The sequence below is a fragment of the Myotis daubentonii genome, chromosome 14 (genome assembly GCF_963259705.1).
Source record: "Myotis daubentonii chromosome 14, mMyoDau2.1, whole genome shotgun sequence".
Lineage (NCBI taxonomy): Eukaryota > Metazoa > Chordata > Mammalia > Chiroptera > Vespertilionidae > Myotis > Myotis daubentonii.
In genome coordinates this window covers 53,958,896-53,975,296 of record NC_081853.1, presented here as the reverse complement: position 1 = coordinate 53,975,296, position 16,401 = coordinate 53,958,896, and the positions used below count along the sequence as shown (strand labels likewise).

The following is a 16,401-nucleotide window of genomic DNA, read 5'->3' as shown; positions in this document are numbered from 1 at the left end:
CACTTGCTGCCCCCACCCTCCCCTCTCACTCTGCGCACAGCCCCTGAACAGGCACTGGTCAAACTCTGCGTTTACTGAAAATGCAGACCCGAAGCCAGCAGGTCTGGAGTGGGCCCAGCAATCAGCATTCTCAACTAGGTCTTAGATGCTGCCATTGAGTTACTAGTCTGAGGACCACACTTGGAGTAGCGAGGTTTAACCCGTCCTCGCTCTGCTCCTATCCCACCAGCGTTTCTGGACCCTGGGCCCCAAGGTCTGGGCGGGGAGGGGGGCGGCAGGGGGGCTCACCTCGCCATTGAGGAAGCAGTAGAGGACAGCCACCAGAAAACCCTGGGAGGGAGGGAACAGGGAGGTGAGTTGGGCAGACCACAGGGGCCCCTAGCCCTGCCCAGCCCCCGTGTTCTCCTGGTTAAGCAAAAGGCTAAGTACACAGCCGGTGCTTAATCAATACTTATTACAGTGAAAAGACTGGAATCCAGTGGCAAGGGGCGGAGGCCCCAGGTCGAATTCCCTTCCAGCCCAGAGGAGAAGGCAGCCGTAAGTCAACAATTCATACCTGGAAAGACCCCACGACGAGATCAAAGATCATTTTCACTTCAGCGTTGAAGTTGTCAGGGAAGAAGGCAAACACAGTGTAGTGTATCCCGAACAGGGGGATCAGCAGCAGGGTGGACTTGGCCAGCCTCCTGGGGGCAGGGAGGGGCAGGCAGTGAGTCGGGGTGTCCATTCATGTGGACACGACAGGCCTCCCCAAGAAGATGGGGACAGCAACCAGGGTGTGCGAGGAAGAGCTCTGGCCCCCTGACTGTGATGTCCGCCTCTGGTCCCGGTCCTGGTCCACATCTGAGGTGTCTATGCCCTCAGGCCCCAGCCCTCCTAGTCTGGAGGGAAGCACGAGGGAGAAAGAAACCCCTCTATCCTCATCCTTCTGGAAGAGTGAGGAGGTGGGCCAGTGCTGAACCCCGAGGACGATGCATGATGGTGGGATTCCAGCCTCTGTGGCAGCCAACGGGGAGAGAACCGACTCCCTCTGCTGGCCTCAGTTTCCCCCAATCTGTACAATGGGGTAAGTGTACGCTCCACATGGTCAGAGTATAGACAGCGGACCCACTGTAGGCTGAGAAGTGCGTTGGGTGCTATGAAATGCAATGGCTCCATGAGACCAGTTCTCTCCTGGGAGAGGTCTGAGTGGTGGAGGGGTCTCTGTGTTTCTCTCTCCTGCCTTGGCGGTCAGCCCAGGGGAGCCTAGTCCCCGGCCTGAGGCCCCACAGCAAACCGGGGGCAGGGAAACTGGCCCTGCCTCTCCCATTCCTTCCTGGACCTGGTTCCCAGCCAGGCCAAGATCCCGAGCACTGCCCACCCCTCCTTGGCCCGCGGAGGCTGACAGATGGAAGCTCTCTTTAAAGTGAAGGCTTATGGGGAGGTGGAGAGTGGGAGCTGACAGCCCTGCTCGGGGAGCTCCATCTCCTATCCGTCCCCCGCCCCTCTGCCTGCCGACAGCTGTTCAGTTTCCATCTCACCCACGTGGACCTGGCAATGACCAGCTCTCTTTGCCTCGGATTCAAGCCCTTTTGAGTAGTTGAATGTTGGGGAAAACAAGGCCCACAGACAAAAGTAGAGAGTGAGCGTGGGCAGGTCTGAGGTCCTACCCCTTGGCAGACGGCCACCCCCTGCAGGGCCTTCCCTTCAACCACTGGGAGAGGCTCCGCCCCCACACTCAGCAGGAGAGAAAGCGGGCACCCTATGGAATGCCTATCTCAGTCTCATCCGTGAGATCACAGGAGTCCAGAATAGAATCCTCACTCCAGCAGCTCAGGACGTTCTAGCCGGGAACCTTAAAACCACAGCACAGACTCCCCCAAAGAGAAGCCAGGCCAAGAACATTCTAGAATCCCAGGACTAGAAGGCCCTTGCAGAACGCCCAGGCTTGTGTCTAGTCTGTGCAGCGGTGATAATCTCCTGTTCCCATCTGTGGGCATGCAGATGCCTACTCACCTGCCCACAGACACCCTTTTCTTGTTTCTTCTGTTCTGTCTTCAAGCCCATTGTTCTCACGAGAACCTGCCTGTTTCTCCAGTCCTCCCCGGCACAGGGGACAGCCCTCACACCCTGCTAAGCCTCCAGGAGCATGACCGCTGTCCCATGGACACGTGCCCTCCCCCTGCCATGCGGCATACTCCCAAACCTTTGAGAGGAGGGAGTGTGAGTCAGTATCCTCACTTGTAAAACAGGAGCAGTTTATAGGGGGCGGCGGGGTGAAATGAGATGATGAATGGAAACCCCTGGCACATGCCTGGCGTGTGAACTGCAGATGTTGTTATTATTACTGGCAAGTCCTGAGTCCCGAATCTGGCTGTGTTGTTGGTAGATTGGAGGCTCCCCAGGGCATTCACTAACTGCATTTATTGGCCCCTTTTCTGTGCCAGGCACATGCCAGGGACTGAGCGCTCAGTGTGGACAAGACACAGGTTATCTACTGTCTTCTCCAGCACCCTGGCGAGGCAGCAGATTCGTACCTGGGTCCGATCACCTGCCAGGGAAGGAGACTGCAGGAGAAGCAGACGTGGGACTCATGAGCCTGGACCGGTGGGGCTGGGGCAGAGGACACTTGTGGACTGAGCCAGGCCATGGGGTAGAGGTGGGCAAGAGCAACGTGGCTTTTGGTGACGCTGGAGGGGGACATACAGGAGACACTGGATGCTTTGAGGACCGGGCATGGGGATCCTGGGAGAGCCAGGGCACTGGCGGCACACTCACGAGTACGGGCTTTTGTCACTCTTCCCGACATTTGGGGTCTGCAGTTTCTGAACCAGGATTCGGATGATGCGAATAAATAGCATGAAGTTCACCTGGTGGTGGTAGGCCAAGGATGGGTAGTCAGAGAGAGAAGGTTGACCAGCTCCCTGGGCGGATGGCCCGTCTCGTCCCTAGAGCCCTGCTGCCCTTCCGTCTTACCTGTCCCCTAGCTCTCCCCTCTTTGGGGCAAGTCATCTGGGAACTCTACTTCCCATCCCTCAAGCCTGGGCCTCCCAATCCTTCTTCTCTACTCTAGAGGGAAAATCCATCCCTAAGGCCTTGGGGGGGGGGCGGGAGGGGGGAGGGAGGGAGGGTGGCAACACTGCGTTAGGCTTTGGGAAGCCTAGGTTTCAGTTCTGACCTAGACTTGGAATTTCCTGTGTGACCTGAAGCAAGCTGACTCCCCAACCTGGGCCTCCATTTCCCCATCTCTGAGTGGTGGGAGGAGGTCTTACCAAGATGGAGGTGAGGACGGGGGCCTTTAGGATCCACCACAATCGTGAGGTACCGATGGTGTCCCAGCATCTGGGCAGGGGATGGTAGGGGAGAATGAGAGAGGTTGTCCTCAGCCAGAGAGACGGTCAGCAGTTCTCCCCATTGTCCCCAGCTCTGCCCCTGGACCCTTCAGAGGCATGGACCCAGAGTCTGTCGCTCCCAAGCCCCCCTCATCCCACCCAGGGGATGTGCCCCAAGGGATGGCGGCCAGGAGGAGGGGGTAGGGTGACAGCTCACCCATAATCCTCCAAATAGATCTTGGTGATGGTCCACACCATGGTGAATGTGCTGGGCACCCCTGTCAGGGCCGAAGGAGAAAGAGGAGAGGGCATGGGAGTCAGGGAGAGAGGGCATGAGGGAGAGATTACGGAGGAAGAACCAAAGAGAGGGAGGGAGAGAGAACAGGTGGGTTACTGGGGCTGCACCGTATGGTTGCATTGGTTGTTCACTGTGCTCCATTGAGGATTGAAACTGCGTGTCTGAGGGACTGTGCCCACCTACAGGGCGAGTCTTTTTCAGCCCTGTGTTTCAAGGCTGAAGGGGTGGTGGAAAGATGTTCCTAGAACCTGTCTGTCCCACAGCCCAGCCCTGGCACAGCCTCAGGGCACCTGCCCTGGGTCACACATTTAGGAGACTTTTATCAACCCTTGGCTAGAGACTTGCAGGCAGGACCTGCAGTCCAGCAAGACCTAGGATTGCAGGCTGGGTGAGCACCTGCCCCTTCGTCAGCTCCCCAAGCCTCGTCCCCTATGTCCCCAGCCTGGTCACCCTCCCCAGAACCATACCCCAGCCGATGAGCATGTACCCCCAGAAGTACTTCCGCTCGGAGAAGAAGGAGACTACAAGCAGGGTGTGCAGGTACAGGCCCTCCACCAGCAGCCAGAAGAAGTTGGTCATGACACAGTATTGGAATAAGACCACAGCGGCCTTACAGCCCACCTGCAGGGAAGGAGCAGAAGAGGGGTCTCACTGGGGCTAGTGGCGGCCCCCATCTGCCCACAGCTCTGTCTGGGTTGACACAGTTGCTATACAGCCGACTTAATCTCTGTTTTTATCCCCTAAAAATATACTCAGTGGTTTTCCAATTATCCTTGTAGTGAGATCATCTGATGCTTTGGAATAAACTTGTGGTTTTAATTATCCTAGCAATTTATCATCTTATCTATTTATCTATCCACCACCTACCCATCCAACCATGCATCTTCCTACCTATCCATTTATCTACTTATTCACCCACTAGACATCCATTACCAACTCACCCATCTATGTATCCATCTACCATCCATGCAGTCATCCACCATCTATTCATCTTTCCATCTATCAATCCATCCACACACTCACCTATCTATCCATTCATCTACCTACTCACCTACTAGCCCTCTACTACCAACCCAGATACCTAACCATTTACCTATTCACTCATCTATCTCCCTGTCCATCAACCTGCTCATCCATCCATTCACCTATCTACCCACCTACCCCTCTAACATTATCTATCCTTTCTTTTTCTTACTTTATCCACCTATCTTTTCACCTACTCAGTCATCCACACACCTATTTACTCAGCCATCCATCTTCTTACTCATCTACTTAAACATCCCTCCCCAATTCATCTTATTCCAGTTAGGATTGAAGGTGGAAGAGGTGTGAGGGCAATTCTTGCTCCCATTTGCAAGAATCCATTGAATGTGTGGGGATGTGAGCTCGGGCTGTGGAGTAGGCCCAGCTATGAGTGTTGAGAGATGGGGACTGAAAAGAGAGAAGTGGAGGGGGGAGGAGAAATGAGGAAAAAATGGAGAAGGGAGAGATGGGGGCCAGAGGAGCTGGTGAAAGAATGGGTTCCCCAGGAGGTGAGGACAATGGAGGAGTTACAGGTCACTCCTGAGGAGGGCCAGCAGGGGTTCTGGGTTGATTAGAAGGTCTCCTGTGCTCTCCTAGAAGCAGTCTCCCATTTCAGATCAAGCCCAGCCACCTGTGCGCCAGAGCTTAAAGCCACCTCCTCCTGGAAGCCCTCTAGCATCTATTCCTCCCAGTACCTGGAATGCAGGTTCCCACTCTCCCTTCCTGTGCCCTTGGCTTTGAAACATCCTCAGAGAATCAACAGGATCTACCTTCCTGTTGTACACCACTTGCCTACCTTCCGTTGTACACGTTTTACGAGAATAACTCAGCTCTTTAATAGGACCATTTATGTGTGTTTGTCTAGCCTTCGAAAAGCTTCACGGAGCTGCTGAGTTGGGAAGCCAGGCTCCACAATTACCCTTAACCAGTGAGCTGGCGGCTGCAGGCGGCTCCCCAGGCTCTGCACTGACACTGCATATGTCTGGGTCCTCTGAGGAGCTCTGGGAATGGCCAGGGTGGCTCCCCAGGGCTTTTCCTTCCCCTTGTCGAGATGCCTGAGATTCCACGGGCACAGATGAACTCTGGGGAGAAGGTACTGCTCTCCCCTGAAACCATGCACGGTGTCTGCCATCACTCATGGAGTTGGGGCAGGGGTGGGAGCCGGGGCTGGTCTCCAGCTCTCTGTCCCAGCTCGAGGACACTCCTGAGCTCAGAATCACCTGCAGATGGACCACTCAGTGACAGCGATACATTCTTAGACGCTGTTCATTTCTCTTCTCGAGGAAGCCCCCGGACTTACTGATGGCGGGGAGCACAGGAGAGGGGGGCTGTGTGTGTCTGGACTGACTCCACGTGGCAAGGGGGCGCAGGAAGGGTGGCGTGGTGAGCAGAGCCCGGGTTTGCCGATGGCAGAGGGTAGAGCTGGAAGCAAGCTTGGAAGTCCTTGTACAGACTGGGGAACTGAGGCAGGGAGTTTCCTAAAGTCACATGGGGAGTTAGGACAGATGTGAGATGGTGGCTGTGGGCTCTGGCCATGAAGTTTATTTCCCATCAAGGAGAGATGTTTCTCATTGGTGGGGGCAGGTCTTCGAAACCCCAGATGGCTGGGCACCATCTCCCACTGTGGGGAGAGGAGTGGGATTCAACAAGCTGCCAGAGGGTTGGCCATCCATGGAGAGAAAAAGAGGAGAAAGGGGAGAGAGAGAGAGAGAGGAAGAGAAAGAATGAGGGAGAGAGAGAAGGGGGAAGAGACAGGGCGGTGGCCAGGTCCTCACCCAGGACTCGGAGCAGTCTTCTGACGGGCTGCTGTTGAAGAGGATCAGGTCCTTGATGAAGACGGAGGCTGCCCTCAGGATGAAGGACATGAAGAGGTGCATGTGGATGTAGTTCCGTGTGCAGTGGAGCTTCCTGGGTGACATGGGCAGAGCTGGGAGGCCGAAGGGGCCTCGGACCCCCACCCAACACTGTCAGCTCTGAGCAAGGGTACGGAGGAAGGAACACATGGCCCAAGTGCTGGTCCTGCCCCAAACGGGGGCCCTGTCCCAGGTATCCCTTCCCCGACCGACCAACCGACCGTGTGCAGCCGGGCCTCCAAGTGCCTCAGCCTCCAGGTGCCTCAGTCCAGAGCAGAGGCCTGCCCTCCGGTCCCCTATCCCCAGGTGCAAAGCCATCCTGTGGGGACCAGGCTAGGACAGAGGAGGCTGGACCTTACCTGAACAGGCTCAAGATGGCCATGGCGACCAGAAGGGAGGTGAGGGACAGGCCGTAGCCGATGGTGTAGCCGGTCTTCACGGAAATGTAGAACCTATTCTGTTGCTGGTAGAGGGAGGTGGTGAGGATCTTCAGTGGGGATGGGGTGAACGCACCTAGGGGTACTGGCAGGGGTGGGGCGCCCTACACATCCTGCCCGCCCATCCCTGCCTTGGCAGAGGAGGCTGAAGCCCAGGACTCCTGAGGGCAGCTGAGCTGCCCCTTTCAGACCCCAGACCCATGACATCCCAGTCTGCACAGCGGAGACCGGACTGCCTCCTAGGGTGGGGGTTGACTGCAATCGCCCTCTGCTCCTTCATGGGAAATGTCAGGGCAGGAGAGAGAGAAAACCTCACATGTTCCATCTGTCCCTGTATTCTTCAGTCATGGTCTGGCACCCCCTCTGTGCCAACTCTGGGCTTGGCAGCCTCGGAACCAAGACTGCTTGCCCTTCAGACCCCACCCCAGGACTTCCCTCTGTGTGGGGAGGGAGGCACGCCGGGCATGGAGAAGGACAAGAAGACACTGGGGGTGATTTCGCATTTGGGGCTCTATCTCAGAAGGGTGTCTGGGGGCGGGACAGATGTCATCACAGACATACAGAGACACACACATGGGTTCACACACCAAAGCAGCGAGGGCTGCTAGCTGAGGACTCCAGTTCCACCCCAGCTCCCCATCAGTGTCCCTGCCTGGCCCCTGACAGTGACCACCTATGCTTCCCCGGCTCTGGGGCAGATCCCTGTCCTGGGACTGAGGGGTGGTCCTGTCCCTGTCCCTCCAGGATCTGCTCCTTGTTTTCCTTCCCCATGTGACAGGGAGGATAGCATCTCCCTCCCTTGTCATGTCCAGGGCTGGAGCAAGGTCCCACCAGGCAATGGGTGGCCTGGCCCGGGGGTGCAGCTTCAGCTTTTGCTGCTCTGAGTCATCCTCATGAAAGCACCCTCATCAGGGGAAGCCAGGGGACAAGCCCCTGGAAAGGCAGGCCTGGCGAGGGAGGGGGCGCCTGGCGAGGGCAGAGCCCAGGAGTCCTGGCTCCCACACAGGCTGCAACCTCCACCCCTCGGTGGGAGAGAGTGGAAGGAGCGGGGGTGGGGGTGGGGTGGGTGGGGTAGGAACTCTGGTGGGGGTGGGGTGCACTGAGGCCTACCTCTTCCAAAAATGGTTCTGTGACACAGGCAATGGGGTAGGGGCTAGGCTCCAGTTCTGTCCAGCCCTCGTCTGTACATCTGCGGCTCACGTTGTGGCCTTGGGGGAGGAGAGAGGTTGAGGCCAGGGGAGGGGCAGGCCCGTGGAGAGTAGGCATGGGGCCTGGCAGTCTCTGCCCTCAGCCCTACTCCTGTGAACCTCTGCTGTGTCAGACTCCCATCTAGACCGCAGGGCATCATGGGGGAACCTGGGGCAGGGAGAAGCCCCCCCTCTCCCCACCTACCACCCCCCTCCCCCGGCTGCCAGGGCATTCCTGGGCTCAGCCCTGCCCTTGTCATGTCTGAACCTGACCCCAGGTGCAACGTAAGCTCTGATCCTTGTCCCAGATAGCCTGGATCCTTGGCTCTCTGAGTGACCCCTGACCCTTGCCATGAGCTAAATGCTGACCCTTGTCACAGGGCCTGGTGTGGCAGATGACTTCTTTGTCCTGTGGGTCCTGACAGCAGCCCTCTGACCTGGCCACTGCTCCTGGGCCAGCCTGCCTGGGCCTATGGGCCTGGGTTTCCTCCCACACCTGGTAGGGCTCAGGGGAGGAACCACAGGTAAGGCAGGAGGTGGGCGGGGCTGGGGGGGACACCTGAAAATGGTGCCAATCTATAATCCACATAAATGGAGAAGCAGGGAGTTCCCGGCAGGGGAACCTGCCAGGCTAAGGCATGTGCGAGGGGACTCAAGCAGCACAGCCCAGCCCAGCAGGATCTTGGGGCTGAACCATGCGGATCCTGGGGCTCCAGGCAGCTTCAGGATGTTGGGGGCGGGGCGAGGGGAGGAGGTGTCCTATAGACGCCCTTAACACAGACTTGAGTTTTTTCAACCAAAATAGCCATCACACTAAAAGAGGCTCTTCAAAGAGTTGAAGGTAAAAACCAGATTAAAGGCATGCAGACCACGACTTAAAGGACTAGGCTCCCCGGAACATTTTGGTGCTTCAGTGAGTGGCCCACCCCCACCCAGGTACTCTGACCCTGTTTGGGAAAATGACTTCTTTCGGACCCTCTGCAATCTTTATCTTCCGCAAGGTCTCTTCAGCTCTCATTGGAGAACCAGGTCCCTTCCAACCCTTCCAGGGGGAACACGTCCTCCCGGGCCCTGGTACCCCAGGGGCTGGCGTTGGCATCACCCCTCCCTGCACTTCCCTTCCTCACGAACTTCCCTCTTTGGAACTTCAGGCCAGCTGCTCACACCTTCACCTAGTTGCCCAGGAAAGCACACCCTGTTTCCTTTACATTCCCGGCCTCTAACCCTGTCTCCTACTTGTCTCCGTCATTCTCAGAGACACTGGCACAGCCAAGGAGAGCTGAGCAGGCTGCTCACTGCACGGGGCGCCTGGCTGATGGGGACGGGGCTCGGTTTTCCTTTATACTCAGCTGGCCACTAGGTGGGTCTGTGAGAGGCTGGCTCTGTCTGAGGAAGGGCAGCCCTTTTCTCATGGGCACAAAGGCTCCGTATGGGCCCCTGGGAGGCGGGCGGCCTCGGGATTAGTCAGATGGTGGGCTGCAGTCCAGGTTCCCAAGTGAAGGAGCTGCTTCGATAATCCCAGCAGGGCCAGAAGGAAGAGCCGTCAGGAGGAATGCAATTAGCGGGTGTCAGGAAGGAACGTAATTAGTAGGCGCTTCCAGGGATCCAAGAGAAGGCTGTGTGCCAGGCCCTGCTGATGGGACCTGGGGGAGTAACTCAGCTCCCACCTGACCCGGGGCTGGGCTCCCCTGGAGGAGTGCTGGGCTGGGTGGGTGCCGTCTGGAATATGACACGCCTGTGATCGCTCCCAGATTCTGCAGGGAGGACCTCGAGGTCTCTCCGTCACGGCTGAGGGCACACCACTGGGGGGCAAAACTGGCCTGTCCCCAAGAAGCCATTTGGCCCACCTCCCATGCCTACTTGACAAACAGGGAGACTGCGGTCCAGAGAGGGAAGGGCCACCCGGAGTGAGAGGTGCCCAGAGTCTGCGCGCACCCTTCGAATCCGTATCTAGGTTCTGCTCCTCCCTACGTCCTCCCTGCCGCCGCTCCAGTCCACCTTGTCCCACCGATGTTGATTCTCTCCAGATGCTCCCACAACGGGATCTTTGCGTGGCGGCTCCCCCCACACTGCAGGTCTTCAGCTCCTGTCCCTGAACATCTGCTTTACGTTGCACCCCTTCCCCCTTCCCCCCTTCCCGCTCCTGGCACCGTTTACCATTTAGGACACGCGTGTCTGTTTTCTTGCTCAATGTCTCTCCAACTAGAGCGCTGGTTCTCAACCTTCTGGCCCTTTAAATACAGTTCCTCATGCTGTGACCCAACCATAAATTATTTTCGTTGCTACTTCATCACTGTCATGTTGCTACCGTTATGAATCGTCATGTAAATACCTGATATGCAGGATGGTCTTAGGCGACTCCTGTGAAAGGGTCGTTCACAGCCAAAGGGCTCGCGACCCACCGGTTGAGAACCGCTGAACAAGAGCTTTAGCCCCCTGTGGGCAGATGGGGTGGCTGTTTTCTGCCCCCCGTCACCGCATGTTTGTCTAGCCCAGTGCTGGGCATGTTAGTAGGTGCTGAATGAACATTCACTGAATGGAAGGATGGCCGACGGACCACATTATGCGGTCAGCCTCTTTAACTAACTATTCACTAGCAAGGAAGCCCACTTCCTCAAGAGGCTCCCTTCTCTTTCTACCTTGTATGTGAACATTCATTTAAGCAGAACACGACGAGGTGTGTAAGCAAGGCCATGCGGTGATTTCACGGAGCCGGAGAGGGCACCGGCTCCAGGCAGCGAAAGACTGAATCAAGTGCAGACCGGGACAACGGAACACGGGAGCCATGGTTTAATCAAGTACCTGTCAGTCAATCAGTTATTAATTGCTGAGCAAATATTTAGTGAGCCCTTCCCACATGGCTATCTTTATGTGAAGAGTTAATCAAATCCCGTAAGTTCTTCAAAGACCTAGTGCCAGAGCATCCTCTTCCAGGAAGGTGCCCTGATTGCCCCAGCCCCTGTGACCCTCTCCCTTTCCTTCTCATTTCCCCGGGAGGTGAGACTCCACTCTAGTCCACGCCACTTGTGCCACCCAGCTCCCTCACTTGAATCCAGGGCTCTTACCTTGAAGAGGGTAGAATAAACTGTAGATGAGGGGACAGGCCATGACGACCACCTGGCCCCGAGGGGTGGCTGGCCAGCAGGTGATGTTGTCCCACATCTTGCTGCAGCCTGTGGGGTAACGGCAGGGGACACATGGGTCAGCATGGCCACCAGGTGCCTCCAGCCACTCTTCTTCCTCCTCCTCCAGGCTCCCACCTCGAGGAGCCAGGCTGTACAGGGCCCGTCCTGACAGGCGCAAGGAGGAGGCAGACTATAGCTCCACGGTCCTCAGCGAGGGGCAGAGCGCCCCAGGGGTATTTTGGACAGTAGTGGGGGATTTCTTGGTTGCAGATTGGGGGCCTCACCCTGCATTTGATGGGCAGGCACCAACTCCAGCGTGGCCCTGCACAACGATGAATTGCAGAGCTTCTGCAAGACTTTCAAGTGAGCCACAGGGCACTTGCATCGGTGAAATCCTGTTGCAATGACCAGAGCCTGGACTCACTCCATTTCCCATACAAACACAAGGTATTTATGGCACATGTAACATGCACAGTGTTCCCAGAGTACAACTACTGAGTAAAGGGAGAGAAGGCGGGGCTTTGGCGCTTTCTGAACTTTACTGAAAGTTGTTTAATGTTTTGGAAAAGCATGTTCCCTACAGCAATGCTGCCCATGACATCTGAGCCAGGGATGCAACCACTGGCTATATACCAACCTCCATTCATAGCCCTCCCATTCCCTGAGGTTATATTTATAGGTCCAATCTTCTTATCTTCCAGTGGGATCAGGCCTGGCTTTGTTAGATAGTATTTAATTATAAATTCCTTCCCTTTCTTCTTTTATGTTACAATTAGAGCATCATTTTTTTAAAAAAATGAATGTGTGGCCCTAGTTGGTTTAGCTCAGTGGATAGAGGGTAGGCCTGCGGACTGAAGGGTCTAGTTCTATTCTGGTCAAGGGCACATGCCCAGGTTGTGGGTTTGATCCCTAGTAGGGGGTGTGCAGAAGGCAGCCAATCAATGATTCTCTCTCATCATTGATGTTTCTATCTCTCTTTCCCTCTCCCTTCCTCTCTGAAATCAATAAATATATGTATCCTATCTAATAAAAGAGAAACACGGTAATTAGCATACGACCGCTACACTTCCCATTGGCTAATCAGGGCCAATTAACTGCCAGCCAAGATGGCGGCCGACAGCCAGACAGCTTGAAGCTAACATGAGGCTTGCTTGCTTCAGTGACGGAGGAAACCAAAGTTGCCCGCCTGCCTTGCCGGCCTCTGAGCCTGCAGTTTGAAACATTGTAACAAATATAGAAGCTAAACAAAACCCCAGAAACCTGCTTTCAGCGAGCGGAGCCAGGCTCTCAGAGCTGGAGTTATACATTGTTTCGATTATAGAACCGAAACAAACCAGATACCTGCTTTCAGCAGCGGAGGCCTAAGAGCTGGAGCCTCAGAGCTAAAGCTGGCCCAGAATAAAAATAATAAAATAAAATAAAAAAAGGAGCGGTTGGGAGCTTCTGTCACCTGCCAGCCTGAAAACAGCCCTCAGCCCCTCACCCAGACTGGCCAGGCACCCCAGTGGGGACCCCCACCCTGATCCAGGACACCCTTCAGGGCAAACCAGCCAGCCCCCACATGTGCACCAGGCCTCTATCGTATCTAGTAAAAGGGTAATATGCCTCCCGGCACCGGGATCAGCGTGACAGGGGGCAGCGCCCAAACCCCCTGATCGCCCTGCGGCTCTGTGTGTGACAAGGGGTGGGGCCACAACCTCCCTATCGGCCCCGCTCTGTTCGTGACAGGGGAAGGCGCCCCAACCCCCTGATCAGCCCTGTGGCTCTGTGTGTGACAGGGTGCGGCGCCCCAACACCCCCCCCACGGGCCCTGCTCTGTGACGGGGTAGAGCCATAACCTCCCCATCGGCCCTGCCCTGAGTGTGACAGGGTGCGGCACCCCAACCCCCTGATCCGCCCTGCTCTGTGTGTGACAGGGGGCGGTGCCCCAACTCCCCTATTGGCCCTACTCTGTGAGTGACAGGGAGGAGCTCCCCAACCCCCTGATTGGCCCTGCTCTGTGCATGACAGGGGGAGCTCCCCAACCCCCTGATGGACCCTGCTCTGTGCATGACAGGGGAGAGCTCCCCAACCCCCTGATTGGCCCTGCTCTGTGCGTGACAGGGTACAGAGCCCCAACCCCCCTGATGGGCCCTGCTCTGTGAGTGACAGGGGGCAGCGCCCCAACCTCCTGATTGGCCCTGCTCTGTGCGTGACAGGGGGTGGCGCCGCAACCTCCTCATCGACCCTGCCTTGAGTGTGACAGGGGGCGGTGCCCCAACCCCCCAATCAGCCCTACCCTGAGCGTGACTGAGGGTGGCATCGCAACCTCCCGATCCACCCTGCTCTGTGCATGACAGGGGTGGCGCCCCAACTCCCCAATTGGCCCTGCTCTGAGCCTGACCAGGGGCTGCACCTAGGGATTGGGCCTGCCCTCTGCCACCTGGGAGCAGGCCTAAGCCAGCAGGTCGTTATCTCCCGAGGGGTCCCAGACTACGAGAGGGCACAGGCCGGGCTGAGGGACTCCCCCTTCCCCCTGAGTGCACAGACCTCTAGTATATTAATAAAAAAATAAAAAGTAAAAAAATGAATGTGTGTCCTGAATTTCATTTTATAATAGTAAAGGAGGCATTAGACAATATATTTTTAAAGAGGAGTTGTTTACGTTGGGGTGATGGGTATATTGGGGTTCAGCTAGCTCTTGAGGAGTCTTCATACAACTCACAAAGCAACACAATGCCCCCAACTCAGCGAAATTGTGAAACATGATGCGGGTGGTGGTCGGGGGTGAGTTCAGAGGAAATCCTGCATCACAGGCTGTGTACTAGCCCGGGACCTGGGGGCGAGGGGTGCACAGTGGGGTCTGGAGGAGTCTACTTTAATAGGCAGATGCAAATGCCATGGGTTCGCCTGTTCAGGGTTTGGGCGCCTCTCAGGGACTAGGACTCCTCTGGATCCCCTCCCCTGAGGGAGGTTTAATTGTCTCTTTGCAACCCTGCCAGTCCCATAGCTTTGTTCAGGAAACCCAACCCCTGAGCCAAAGTCAACGCCAGCTGAGCCAAGCCCAGCCCAGCCCAAGTCCGAAGGTTCCCGAGTTCCCAAGAAGGGGGCCTGGGAAGAAAAGGTGGAAGGATGTCCCCACTCAAGGACGAGCCTCGGGACTCAGAGGGCTGGGCAGCGGGGAGGCGTACCTTCCGGGCCTGCAGCAGCCAATGGCAGCTGCCGCTGAGGCCTGAGGACACCTGAGGACACCCAAGGGCTGGCCCAGGAGCACAGCCTGCCTTCCTCTGGGATCCTAGAACTTCTGCCCCACCCTGTCCTGAGGCTTCTGTCCTCACTGGTTCCCAGTCCCTCCTTCATTCCTGTGCCAACCTCTCTGGCGGCCACGTAGAGCCAGTCAAATCCTGTTGGCTATGCAAGACCATTGATACTATCAGTCAACACTCCTGGAGCCTTTGTAAGTGGGAGGAGCTGTTCCCCCCCTTTTCAATGAATGACTTAGTTAGTCCTCCCATTTTAGAGATGAGTTACTGAGGCACAGAGCAATGAGGGAACTAGCCCAGGGGCGCGTGGGGTAGCCTGTTCACATGCTCCCTTCTCCAGCAAGCCTCTTGCTCTCCTGTGCTGAATGGCTCCATGCTGATTCTCTGGGGAATTTTCTCTGTGGGGCTCTGTTTAGCCTCCCTGACGGCGCTGGGCTCCGCCTCCACCAGAGGCAGCACAGAGGAGGGAGACCAGGCCCTGTCCTTAGGGAGGTCACACTTGGCCTCAAGGACTCTCAGTGCCACCAAGCTGGGCGGTGAACTGTGCTGGGCACAGGCCAGTGGGTGGGACAGGGGAGCCAGGGAAGAGAGGCCGGCAGGGGTGTGTGGTCCAAGGCGGGGGTGGTGGGGGTTCCTGCAGGAGGCAGCAGGGTCTGGAAGCAGAGAAGAGGTGACGGCCAAGAAAATGCCAGGCATCTGGAGGCCCGTTGTCCTGGACTGGGCCTGGACATATTTTCTGTGTGTCCATCCAGGGAGACCCCTCAGGTCCCACCACGTGTCACCAGGCCCACAGAGACACAGGGCCCAGGCTGGCTGTGTGTGCCTGCTGGGGGCTGCCGCCTAACAGGAAAGAAAGATCAACCAGGAGCCTGGGGTGGGGGATGGTGAGGCAGAGTGGGGACCTCTGCCAGGTCATTTCATAGATCTGTGTGCACAGAGAGAGACACACTCACTGACAAGCACTCCCAGACACACAGAACCACAGACACACATGCAAACATACATACATGTATGCTTTCTTGGACCTAGAAAGACCAGACACAAGTAAACATAGGTACAGAGACATGACTTGGACACATATGCATAGACATGACAGCATATCACAGACATTCACACTGACACACACACACACAGCACACCAGGCAGATACATCTGGGCACATCCGGGCTACACAGACGTACGCTCTGACACACAAAGACACTCCGAGTCAGACATGGAGCTCAGACCCCAGAAGCACAGAAACAGAACCAGGCAGACATAGGCTGGGAGCACACACCTGACCCTGCCACTGCCTGAACATGCGCAGAGCCCCACACGAGGTCACGTGCAGGCTCACTGCCCGCTGACCCATACCTGCCCTCCTCTGGCTTCCTAGCTGGCTGCCTGGTGACAGGGTGTTGGTTGCACCTGACAGGCACCCTGTGCCAGCAATGACCTCATCAGGATCACAAGGGTGGCCGGCCCTTGGGGCCTGGGAGGGATTCAGGGGGGCCTAGAGTCTGGGGTCCCGGCCTCTCTGAGCTGTCCACGATCCAGACCGTACTGCTGGGGCCTGTCGGCGGACTGGCCCCGCCTCCATGTCCTGGTGGGAGCATTGGCAGTGGGCAGTACCCCTGCACCCAGGCTTAGTCTCAGGGGCTGAGGAGACAGGAGGCCGCCCCTCCTTGAGCGGGGGGAGTGAAAGCTATTGGCAAGGCTACTCACACTCACTGATGGTGCAGGAGGCAGAGAGCCTGGGCACCAGGTCCAAGAAGGAAGGACCCGGAGGGGTCACATAATTGTCAGCCTCAGAGGCGGCAGGGGACTGGGGAGCCAGGAAGACATCACCTCTTTTCCTGGGGAAGAGGGGTAGGGACCTCCGAATGCAGAGCCGGCTGCACTCACTCTTCTGAACCCCAATTTGTATACTCTCCTTAGGTAACAGC

At 56.8% G+C, this 16,401-nt stretch overlaps 1 protein-coding gene across 3 annotated transcripts in view; it reads right to left on the bottom strand.

Annotated features, from left to right (window-relative positions):
• Positions 1-16,401, bottom strand: part of VIPR1 (vasoactive intestinal peptide receptor 1) — a 28,968-nt gene that overhangs the window by 1,683 nt on the left and 10,884 nt on the right. Inside the window, exons 3-13 of one of the 3 annotated variants that reach the window (XM_059664489.1) lie at positions 11,175-11,282; positions 8,033-8,130; positions 6,845-6,948; positions 6,408-6,540; positions 4,077-4,230; positions 3,529-3,589; positions 3,252-3,321; positions 2,758-2,849; positions 2,517-2,669; positions 557-686; positions 289-330 (exon numbers count right to left, since the gene is read on the bottom strand). In XM_059664489.1, the coding sequence (XP_059520472.1) occupies positions 289-330; positions 557-686; positions 2,517-2,669; positions 2,758-2,849; positions 3,252-3,321; positions 3,529-3,589; positions 4,077-4,230; positions 6,408-6,540; positions 6,845-6,948; positions 8,033-8,130; positions 11,175-11,282 (1,145 nt within the window). The remainder of the gene's footprint in view (positions 1-288; positions 331-556; positions 687-2,516; positions 2,670-2,757; positions 2,850-3,251; positions 3,322-3,528; positions 3,590-4,076; positions 4,231-6,407; positions 6,541-6,844; positions 6,949-8,032; positions 8,131-11,174; positions 11,283-16,401) is intronic. The other 2 variants (XM_059664491.1, XM_059664490.1) reach the window with 2 other exon arrangements.